The sequence below is a fragment of the Populus euphratica genome, unplaced genomic scaffold (genome assembly GCF_000495115.2).
Source record: "Populus euphratica unplaced genomic scaffold, PopEup_1.0 scaffold210.1, whole genome shotgun sequence".
In the NCBI taxonomy this organism is placed as follows: domain Eukaryota; kingdom Viridiplantae; phylum Streptophyta; class Magnoliopsida; order Malpighiales; family Salicaceae; genus Populus; species Populus euphratica.
This window is the reverse complement of record NW_011500094.1, coordinates 158,447-169,851: the sequence shown is the minus strand read 5'-3', so window position 1 is coordinate 169,851 and position 11,405 is coordinate 158,447. Positions and strand designations below refer to the sequence as shown.

At 31.9% G+C, this 11,405-nt stretch overlaps 2 protein-coding genes across 2 annotated transcripts; one reads left to right on the top strand and one right to left on the bottom strand.

Moving 5' to 3' along the window:
- The first annotated feature begins 4,411 nt into the window (after positions 1-4,411).
- Positions 4,412-7,516, top strand: LOC105109221 (NADH dehydrogenase [ubiquinone] 1 alpha subcomplex subunit 13-A-like). Its single transcript, XM_011003844.1, has 3 exons — positions 4,412-4,765; positions 6,959-7,030; positions 7,133-7,516. The coding sequence occupies exons 1-3, from the start codon at positions 4,551-4,553 to the stop codon at positions 7,275-7,277; spliced, it is 432 nt and encodes a 143-aa protein (XP_011002146.1). The 5' UTR covers positions 4,412-4,550; the 3' UTR covers positions 7,278-7,516.
- Positions 7,376-11,185, bottom strand: LOC105109222 (laccase-17-like). The gene is made up of 6 exons (XM_011003845.1): positions 10,959-11,185; positions 10,653-10,804; positions 10,315-10,559; positions 10,065-10,193; positions 9,001-9,972; positions 7,376-8,864 (listed from the first exon to the last, which is right to left on the bottom strand). Exons 1-6 carry the CDS (start codon positions 11,073-11,075, stop codon positions 8,734-8,736), a joined length of 1,746 nt encoding a protein of 581 aa, XP_011002147.1. The 5' UTR covers positions 11,076-11,185; the 3' UTR covers positions 7,376-8,733.
- Positions 11,186-11,405: the final 220 nt, after the last annotated feature.

Below are 11,405 nucleotides of genomic sequence, written 5' to 3'. Positions count from 1 at the left end.
CCCTACACTAGTGAGTCTAAGTGAGAAAAATAAAAGGGCAAAAATAAAAGTGAAGTGAAAGAATTGGGGTCACAAGTGTAATAAACAAAATTTTATTAGGGACCTAAATGAAATATCTTTAAATATAAGAATGAAATTTCAATTTAAAAATTTAGGAAGGGTCATGACAATAAGCTCCGTCCTATGTTATGATATCATTATTCCATATTAATTAGAAAACAAGAATTTTAATTGTTTATAAGCACAAAAAATACCTTTCTCTAAAAAAAAAACTTTTTAAAAGAATAAAACTCATTATATGGGATAATTTCTATTGAGAGATCTACCATGTTGGGATGCAAACACATATCATTATTGGAGTCGTATGTAAGAATGTCAGTCATGTGCAGCTACCATATTTTCTTCTTTGGGATCTATGGTAATATCACTATCCCATATTGACCAATAGACAAGAATCTTAGGCACTTATAACTATAAAATACACATCCCCCCAGGATGATACATTTTGAAATGACAAAAATCATCATCTGATTCTAGTAAAATAATATTTTTTGAAGATGATAATTTTAGTCACTTATAAGTAAAAGAACAAAAAAAACTCTTTTCTTAATAAATATCTTTTAAAAGAGCAAAACTTATTAGAATACATATTAGAGAGCCTAATATGTGCAAGAATTTACACTCATCATCACTATATATCCACGAATAATAAATAAATAAATAAATATATGTAACATTTTCTTCATCATGGTTGTGTTTTTGAGAGATTTTTTTTCAAATGAAAATGAAATATTTTAAATTTTGTTATGATTCTCGGGACACACTTTACTTGCGTTATCTTTTTCTTTCTTTCTTTTACTGGGAAAATACCTTTTTTGATACATATAAGAAATAACATTTGGGCATGCTGGTTATTCTTTAAAATCCTCTGGTGCTAGTCCTAAAGAGAGCCAAAACATATATAAAATAGTCCTAAAAGAAGGGAGAGGTCTTGAGTTTAAATTTTACTTTTGTCATGTAAATAATGAAAAGAAAAAAAATTCAATATATATAGTTAATTCTGTTTGTTTTTGCGTTAAAAATATTTTTAAAAAAAATTAATTTTTTTGTTTTAAATTAATTTTTTTAAATTATTTTAATATGATAATATTAAAAATATTTTTTTAAAAAAAATATTTTAATATATTTTTAAATAAAAATACTTCAAAATTAAACCACAACTATATTATTAAATAAATAACAATGTTTATCGCACGCTTATAAAGTATTACCATACAAATGTCTTTCTCATCTTATCATTTAAGATATTTAAAGAAAAAATTTAATATATATATATATATATATATATAGACACACACATATGCATTAGTCTAAATATGGATGAATTTGAATGGAAAGCGACTTTTCAGTTAAAAAAAAAAAGGAAAGGAAAAGGAAACAAGTTGCTCTGCGAATGGTTAGATTTCAAAGTGTTTAGTTGAAGTTAATATATATGTAATATATAAGTGTGGATCATTAATTGTAATAAAACATCATGAAAAATCCTAATATGGATAAATTTAATAATAAAAAATGTTTGCTATCTTTTTCGATTTCTTGACTTGAATTTTAGAGATAGCATCTAAAAAAAGATGTATCTTTAAAATCATTTAAAGAAATTTAATCCAAATTAATATGAAACTGGCTAAAAATCCTCTTAATAATAATAAAAAAAATTAAATCAAGATATCAATATATTTGGTTTCATTCCCACCACTATATATTTTATGCCACAACAATGGTTGCAGTTCCAGAAATTTGTAAATTGCAATTCCTTTATTATTTATAACAACATTAATGTAATTATTTTATTAATGACAAATCAATTACTATGTATAAAAAATATTCTAAAAATATTTTATTGATTATAATACTCTTCGATTATAATATCTTTAAATTATTCAAAATTATTCAAATGACCATTACACATTTATTTATTTCATAGTCTTTTAATATAAACTCTTGAATACTTGTTTTCTATTTAATTTTTGTTTACTTTTTCCAGTATGTGTCTTTTATATAACTTTTTTTTCTTATTACACAATATTTTGTATATTATTTTTTATTTTCTGATTTAATACCGAATGTTGTATTTCCCGTATAAAAAATTCAATAAAATTTTTATATAACTTTTTTTAATTTTTTACAAACCACAGGAACTTTTCTTTTTATAGCATCATGATTGTTTTTTTTTTTCAACCATCACTATAGAAGAATTTTTTTCATTTTCTAACGTACATCACACACCACATGAACATATTTTTTTTATTTATATAATCTATAGAGTACAAATTTCAGATTTTTTTTATTGATTCATTGAACAACAAAAACAAGAACACATTGGTTTTCTGTACATCTATAATTTTTTATTTTTTAAAAAAAAAGCTTCTATTGTACCTGTAATATTATTAACTATTAACAATTTAATGTTTTATTTTTCAAACATTTCAAGATCTAAATGTCATATTCTCTTTTTAATATGATATTATTTAACAAAACTTGATATTTGTTTGTTTATTTAGTTATGTCATGTTTTTATATATTTTTCTTTTGCAAGATAAATTTTTATTTAAAAATATATTAAAATAAAATAGAAGTAATGTAAAAACATTATGGTAATAAATTAAATAATAAGTTAAAGGGTGTAGAGAATTAATTGTCCACCCATACCCAATACTACTCAATATACCGTGGATTACAAATTAGTAATCCATAATGCATTCCTTCTTTTTTATATATATATATTTTTGTTTTTTTCACCTTTTTTTCCCAACTTTCCTCCTTTTTTGTGTTTTTTCCTTTTTTCAAAAAATTACTTTTTTTAAAAAAAAAAAAAAAAATTATCTTTGTCAATCTTTTTTAATATTTAGTTGATTAAAAAAAAATTATAATTTTTTCTTTAAAATACTATATATTGTTACAGTGTGTTTTCCACGTGATTTTTCTATTTTATTTATTTATTTTTTAAAATTATATTTGTTGATTTTATTTTTTTAATATTGAGTTGATTAAGAATTTAATTTTGTAATTTTTTAAAAATATTGTTTGATTGCTACAGTGTTTCTCCACATGGTTTTTTTTTATAGTTTTCTCTGAAATTATTTTTTTTAATTTTATTTTTTAATATTAAGTTAGTTAAAAATTACAGTTATAATATGTGAGAAAAACAATGTAATTTTTCTTGTAAATTATTGTGAATTATCATAGTGTTTTTTTGTACATAATTTTTTTCAAGTTTCTTTTGTGTTTTCTTTTCTTGTAATATTTTTTTATAAAATTATTTGTGTTGATTTTATTTTTTTAATATTAAACTGGTTAGAATTTAATTTTGTGACAAAGTTTAATAATGTGGGGAAAGTATTGTAGATTTCTTCGTAAAACACTATGAATTATTAGAGTATCTCTCAACATGTTTTTTTTCTTATGATTTTTTTAAAATTATCTTTGTTAATTTTATTTTTTTAATATCAAGCTGGTTGAAAATTACAATTATAAGTCATTACAAATAAAATTAAATCATGTAGGGAAGTATGTAGTTGTCATCACAAAACACCATGAATTGTTACAGTGTTTTCAAAATATTTTTTTCTATTTTTCAAATTGTCTCTGTCAATTTTATTTTTTTAATATTGAATTTATTGAGAATTTTGTTTTGTAATTTTTTTCTCTTTAAAACACTGTAAATTGTTGTAGTGTTTTTCCATATAATTTTTTTATGATTTTTTTCAAAATTATCTTTGTCGATTTTTTTTAATATTGAGTTGGTTAAGAATTATAATTACAATAAAAATAAATCATATGAGAAAAATATTGTAAATTTTCTCACAAAATACTGAGAATTGCTACCATATTTCTCTAAATGATTTTTTTATGATTTTTTCTAAAATTTTCCTTGTTGATTTTATTGGAGAAAATAATATAGTTTTTCTCACAAAACATTATCAATTGTTACAATATTTTTCCTCGTAGGTTTTTTTCCTCACAAAATTATATTTTTTGATTATTTATATTAAATTTATAAAGAATTTAGCATTGTAATGTTTTTTTGCTATTAATAACATATAGTGAACTAAAACATATAGTAAAGATACTGTATCTTCTCTAAAAAAATAATATAAATTATCCTATTCAGTTTTTAAATATTTAATAATTAATATAATTTTTTTCATAAAATATTAATTCTGTTATATTTTTAATTTTTATTATTTATTTAATACTAATTTATAATTATAATACTATTAAATATATTTATTTTATAAATTCATGGCGGTGTGCAGTCATGCCATCTTGTTAATAATCGAACGGCTAGTTGAAAAAGGCACTTGACTAGAAACAAGGCAGGGATGGCAAGCAACGACTGACCACGCACGTGTGTAACCCTCTACACACCATCGCATTTTTTACTCCCAAGCTCTCCCTACTGTTCATCTTTCGGTCTTCACTTTCCTCAAAACAAACCAATCTCACTAAAAAAACCACACAGAGATAACAAAGAGCAACATCAAGAGAAAATGACGGAGGCAGTGATAAGAAACAAGCCAGGGATGGCAAGCGTGAAGGACATGCCTGTTCTTCAAGACGGCCCTCCTCCTGGTGGTTTTGCTCCTGTCCGATTCGCTCGTAGGATCCCCAGCAAAGGTCCTAGTGCTATGGCCATCTTTCTCGCTGCTTTTGGTGCCTTTTCATATGGCATGTACCAAGTCGGCAAGGGCAACAAGATCCGCAGGTAAAAACTGTTTTTTTTTCAATTTTCGATTTTTTTGTGGTTTTCGACTGGTTTTGGTATCCGGGGTTTGTTTGATTTTGAATTAAAGTTATGAATCTGAAGGATTTGGATTTTTTTTGTGTGTTCTGGATTGGATGATTAGATTGAAGATTGTGAGGAACTCTTTACTTGGCACTTCAAAATTATCAAAATTAACGGTTCTGTTTGTGACAATACTTGGCATCTGGATTTGTTTGGATTGTGAAATTAGCACTACAATGTGCTGATTATGGCGGTTCATCATAGTGTTAGCATTATGAGATTGGAATTTTGTTAGAATTTTCCTATTTTGATTGTGGTGTTGGGTGGTAGCCATAATTTTTTTTTTTTTTGTGTTTTCAAGGGTGACAGGTAGAAATTATGAAGCCTTGTGAGCGGACATGGTTTCTTGTAGATGAATTTTGTTTATTTCTCAAATGGATATTAGAAAATTTCAGATTCTAGGTGGGTTGTGACCGAGTTTCTGATGGGTAAAGAATAGAAATCGGTTATTATAAGCACCGAGAGGCACCAAGGAACTTCCAAGTTAATTAATTATATTTGTATCTACCTTCACTGGAAAAATGCTCTTTAGTATGCTACAAATGTATAGCTTTTACTTTCAACCCAAAATCCTTAAAAGAATTGAGAGTAGATTCTCCCCCCTCACATACACTTTTACAAAATCTGCACTGAAAGCATAGAAAAGTACAAAAACCACAACCTTTCCAATCAAAATGCTCTATAGAAGTGAATTGCCGTGATAAATTTGATTTTGTTCATTCAACTACATGGTGTGGGAGACGTGTTATCTTTGATTTTTGAGAAGGTGAGTTAAGTATAATTTAAATGTTTTGGTGATTTGTGGTCTTTGCTTGCTAATGTTTTCCATGGAATTAGCAATTTTGCATAATTAATATAACATAATGAAAATGGTTATTATTTTGACTTGGGAGAGAACATGTCTGGGATTGGTTAAGTTGGCAAAAGGTAGGTTTTGTGTCAAAAAAAGCAGGTTTGTGCATGTTTAGTGACATTTCCAGAAACCGTGGTTCTGAAACCTCAAAGCATTTAGACCTTGCTTTTGGAAACTCAATCTTGAACACACCTGACCTAAAAGTAAATTGAGGTTTGTGAATGACAGTGAAAGGAAAAACTTTCAGTTTCAATGAGGAGACACTGATTCACCATGTTTTGAGTAAGTTGTTTGGAGTTGTCGTCTCTGGTACTGGTGGGAAAGTGAAAGATTATTCCTGTGAAAGAGCTAGTGTGTTACTTATGGCTGTCAAAGCCTCCAAAATCCAAGTAAACAGTTTGAACATAAAAATGATCTTAGATGAATGCTTAGAGTAAGGTTTTTCGTTGTTATATTTACTTTCCTTTTGAAACTGTTTGTATTCAGAATGTGGCTGCAATGGACGCATCACCTGCAGATTATATTTTGTTCTTTGATGAGAATCAACCTGGGCAGACTAGAATTTTGAAATCTTATGCACTTGGCCTCCTTGTGTTCTCCTTCTCAAGGTGTAGAAAAAATTCCTGTTTTTGGAAACCACCTTTGTGATTTCTTGACATTCCTTAAAGTTGTCATTTTAGTTGTTGTAGCCTGATTTCTATACAAGAACGTTATTTCAGAAGATTATGGCTTATGGTGCATCTTATCCGAGGGGTCAATACCCATGTCAATGTTTATTTCCTTGTTGGATATATACATCTGGATAGTCTCACATGAGGAGTAGGATGTTGAGGCATCTTGAAAGACAAATATAGAAAGTAAGCATCGTTTTGAATGCAATATATATTCCATGCTTCCAGTTCTAAAGTAAAAGCATAAAGTCAGTGCACGTCATGCATATTTGCCCATGTACAAGTTTAAATCTCAATTTGAGCCAAGGACATGTCAAGAGGCTGGATTAGTTGTGTACTCGACCTTGAAGGTGCATATATGACTGCCCACCTCTTGTAAGAAACCCTGATTAATGTATGCTGTATAAAAAAAGTTTTAATCACCATGAATTTGTACTCTATATTTTTTTTTAGTAGTTCAAGCACCTGTGTGCTCTTTAGCCTTGTATGTAGTGATCGGTGATATAGCTATGCTGCAAAGCCTCCAAGTTCCTTTTTAGGCCATTTTAGCAATTGTGAACTTGTTCTTAAATCATTTTCACTCTGCAGGGCACTTAAGGAAGAGAAGTATGCTGCACGCAGGGCGATCCTGCCTCTGCTTCAAGCTGAAGAAGATGAAAGGTAGGAAACAGCTCTTTTCCTTCATCACTTCCTAATGTGTTTCCCACCTCTTATTTATAAAATATCCATGTCTTTCCTTTCTTCCTATTTTCCTTTATTTAGATTCGTCAAGGAGTGGAAGAAATATCTTGAATACGAGGCAGAAGTAATGAAGGATGTTCCTGGTTGGAAAGTTGGTGAAAGTGTCTATAATTCTGGGAGATGGATGCCCCCAGCAAGTGGCGAGCTGCGTCCAGAGGTCTGGTGACAAGTTTATCTGCATCTTGTTTTGGTGCATGTCTAATTGTCAAGCATCTCGTTTTTTTCCTATCATCCAAGTGTCTTCTGTCACCAAGTGTTGTTTCGTTCTCATGGAATAAAATTTAAGCAATTAATCTTCTGAGATGCCCTGAAAATACTGCCTACAGTAGTCTTGTTTCTTTCCTTTTCATTGTATCCTCATTACCAGAAAATCTTGAACATAAAGATTAAAAGACCTTTAGAGCACTGTCTTCCCGTTCAGACTTTGTGGTAAATTTCAACCTATTGGTAATGGTGTGGAAGTAACACCACCTGAAGCCAGGATACTGGGGTTATGATTGGCCAATCCATTTTCATTCTGGGTTTGGTTTCTTGGCTTTCTAAATTGTGGAGTAGATTCTCTACGGTAGTTACCGGTGTGGAAGAATTTTAGCCTCTTGTTGTTTCACTGATTTGAGTCACTTCGGTCATCTTGAAATCCCTGTGGCCCTTGATGATGAAAAAACAGGTGGAAACCTTTTGAGAGTTTTCTCTCTCCTTTATTTATATGTTACAAGCTTGTAACATACTTCAGTACAGCTAAGTAGCTAACGATTACCAGACGCCATAATCAGCAGGATAAGCTGTACAACAGCATGAACTTTCATAAGCTACAGGCAAATGAAGTCTCATAGGCACTTTGTAATGATGCGTGCCAGCAAAAGAACTAGAAGCCATGTTTAATGAAACATGTGAAATCAATATTCATAGACGTTCAATGGGAAAAGTTACTTCAATATTTTGAACACCTTTAACTTGAAAAAAAAAAAAAAAAAAACAGGGCAAGTTTTGAATCAATACCTTCAAGCTATAGCTTAGTTTCCATGGCTACAATGATCAAACCTTTCTTTCCACATTGTACTTCACTGAAACAGATAACACCCTCTAGGCATCTACATGTTCATGACTCCACGGATTTCTTGCAAACCCATCTCATATTCAATTGCTGCTTTGCCAGTTTCAAGCTTCACTAGACAGCAAGGACAGGATGCAGTTTCTGCAACTTTCAATTCCTCTTGGAAATCTTGACTCTCTTTTTATAATATATGACAATGAGCAGGGTGATGGTTTTATTTTACTATATTCAGTCATTTCTATTTGTAATTATCCATCCTTGTTTGCGAGACTGCTATGCAATTGGAGTCCTTGTACTGCTAGCTCAATCTTGAAAACAAATGTAAATAATAGCAAAATGTTTTCTTGCAAGCTCGTTGGGGAAAAAAATTGTACATTTGTTTCTTTTCCTCAATTCCAACATGGGTAATCAATGATCTCTGAAGATAAATGCTCATAGGACAAAAGCTGAAAATGAGCCGAGGAACAAAGCTAGATTACATAAAAAATAGTAGGAAAGAACCCAAAGAAAAAAAGAAGAGCTTCTGGGCAGTTTCTGCTCTCTGTGTCGTTAAGAAGAAGCTTGCATGTCAACACCTGGGAAGATCAGCAGGTGGAGGAAGCAGTTTCTGATTGGGAAGCTTTCCATCCAAGACAATCCAAGCCATCTTCAAACCCCAGCTTGTGTGCACTTCTAGATGGCAATGCATGAACCATACACCTGCGGACACGCAAGAAAAAATCATAAGAAATTAAAGAGGTTAGCAGAAACATAATACTATTTACATAGGTTTATTTTCCTGCGTAATCTAGGACCCTTTAATTTGCATTACTTGCAGTAATTACTAATTACCAACCTGGATTGTCTGCTAGAAATCGTATAGCAACCCACCCACCAGAGGGCACACCAACAGTATTCCTTTCAATGGGGTCGACAAGATTGAAATTTGCGGGGTCCTTATTTGGATCGAAGTTCCCAAAACCTTGACCAACAACAAAGAAATTGAAGCCATGCAAGTGAAGAGGGTGGCTCTCTGCACCAAGTATGCTAGTGTCCTGCATAATGAGCTCCACAGTGGTATTGAAAGGAAGCACGACTAGCTTTGTTCCATTGCTCACTATGGTATTGTTTGGCGGATTTCCAGTATAATTAAAAGGAGTAAGTGGGTTGATTGGAAAATCAGGAGTATAGACACCCTTTGATTGACCAAAATGGTGGGCTTGGAGAAGAGCCGTGGTTGGCATTGCAAATGACACGTTATTAACTGAAGCTGCAAACATTGTTCCATTGGGTCCCTGGCAGGTTTGGTTTTGGGGGCATGAGTGTGTTCCAAGGCCTACTGTGAAGAAAAATTGTCTGTCAATCTTTTGAGGCACATTGGCAGGGAATTGTGCATTGGCTAGGCTGCGGAGTTTTCTAGTGAAGTTTGTTGCAAATGAAGTATCGTTTAGAGGTGGTAGATTTGGTTTAAAAAGCGGTAGTTTTTTAGTAGAGTGGCTTGATTGAATGGTTTTATGCGATTCTTTATATTCTAAAATGCCAGCAATAGTTGTATTATCAAAAGTTCCTTGACCAGTCACGTAAGGTCTAGCAGTCATGAAAAATTTGGCATTTGGGCGGTGGGGTTTGGTCTTGAGAAGTACATTTGTGGTTTGTCCAGGGGCAATGAGAAGCGTCTTGGTATCAAATGGTTTCACATACACAGCATCAGCTTCCACAACTGTGAATGTATGGTTTGCTATGCTGAAGAAAAGCTCGTCGTTGAGTGCAGCATTGATCAGGCGAAGAAGGTAAGTCTTTCCGGGCTTTACCCTTAGCTTGAAAGTATCTGCCAAGTATCATTTACACAACGTAAATGAGAGAGAGAGAGAGAGAGACTCTGTATTGTGGTAGAAGGCCTAATTTGCTAACATATTGTACCTTTGTCAGAGCAGTTATATAATGGCCCTGGGAGTCCATTAATAGTGTAGGCATCAGAGACATTTGGCCCTCCACCTGTTTGCAATGCCTGGCTAATGATTGCCTCTGGATCTGCATTGAACCACTCTCCTGCAAATTAAGTAATCAACCTTGTTACTTGTATTGGCAAATGCAGACGACCTCAACAGGAAAGAATAATTGTAAATTCCATTTAGTTCTTAAGAGTAGCTTTGCGTAAATAGCTCATTACCAAAGATGACGGGAACTTCCTTGTAAGGTTTGACAAATGGATAAGGAGTGCCGAGTTTGGGAAGAATGATCAAGGGACCATGGAGAGTTGATCTTAACCATGATATATGGGCATGCCACCAAAGAGTGCCTCTTTGTCCTACAATGGTGTAGTTATAAACATAGCTTTGTCCAGTTTGTATAGGGCACTGAGTTATATATGCTGGTCCGTCAGCCCATCCACTTCGAAGCTGTCGAATTCCATGCCTGTTATCAATGAAAATATAGATGGAAATTCAGACCACGTTTTCGCGATATCAGGTACATTACAAAAAATGAAACTGAAAATGCCTATTATACCAGTGAATAGAGATATTGTTTTGGACATGGTTAACCACTTTAATAAGAAGTCTGTCACCCTCCCTAGCAACAATGCGAGGCCCTGGGAATTTCCCATTGACTGTCACCATGCTCTTGGTGTGACAAAGGCGTGTCACATTCTGCAACATGACCTGCAATGAAGTAGAAAACTTGTCTAAGAAAAACGGATGGAGAAAATTCGAAATAATGTTCTTTTTTGGATAAAAATGTGAAAGCAAAGTAATGTGTGTGACAATATTATCTTGATAAGTTTAGGTAACAAAGCTAATGACATGTTACGCATACATCAAGTTTGTAGTGCCTAGTAATGGCAACTGCAGACTTAGGATGGAGAGAAAAAGTGACGAATGAGAAGAGAAGAAGTCCCAAAAAAGCTGGAGATGGAAGAAAAGAAATGCCCATTTTATCTGTTTCTTCTTTCAGACAAGGCTACAAGCTCCAATGCTTGAACGTAAAATTGTTTTTTTTTCTGTCAAGACACTTGGACTATATGTTCATAAAATCTTGGAATCCAGTATATATAGAGAGATTGTTCAAGGAAAAGTGTTGGTTGCTCATCAAAAATAGTAAAGGGAAGGGCTTAACTGGTGATTAGGTGATAGAAATTGTATAGTTTTTTTATTGAGAAGTAAACTAGAACAAGCTTCATGAATAATATATGCAGACATTTTCAGTTTATTGACAACTCTTGAGTACAGTCAAAGCCAATTTCCTTGGTCTCCTTTCATTTGA

Coding starts and splice junctions, on each gene's coding strand:
- LOC105109221 (XM_011003844.1), top strand. CDS start 4,551: ATGACGGAGGCAGTGATAAGAAACAAGCCAGGGATGGCAAGCGTGAAG. Junction 4,766..6,958: donor AAGGGCAACAAGATCCGCAG/GTAAAAACTGTT, acceptor TTCACTCTGCAG/GGCACTTAAGGAAGAGAAGT. Junction 7,031..7,132: donor CAAGCTGAAGAAGATGAAAG/GTAGGAAACAGC, acceptor TCCTTTATTTAG/ATTCGTCAAGGAGTGGAAGA.
- LOC105109222 (XM_011003845.1), bottom strand. CDS start 11,075: ATGGGCATTTCTTTTCTTCCATCTCCAGCTTTTTTGGGACTTCTTCTC. Junction 10,805..10,958: donor CTAGGCACTACAAACTTGAT/GTATGCGTAACA, acceptor ACTTCATTGCAG/GTCATGTTGCAGAATGTGAC. Junction 10,560..10,652: donor AACAATATCTCTATTCACTG/GTATAATAGGCA, acceptor CATTGATAACAG/GCATGGAATTCGACAGCTTC.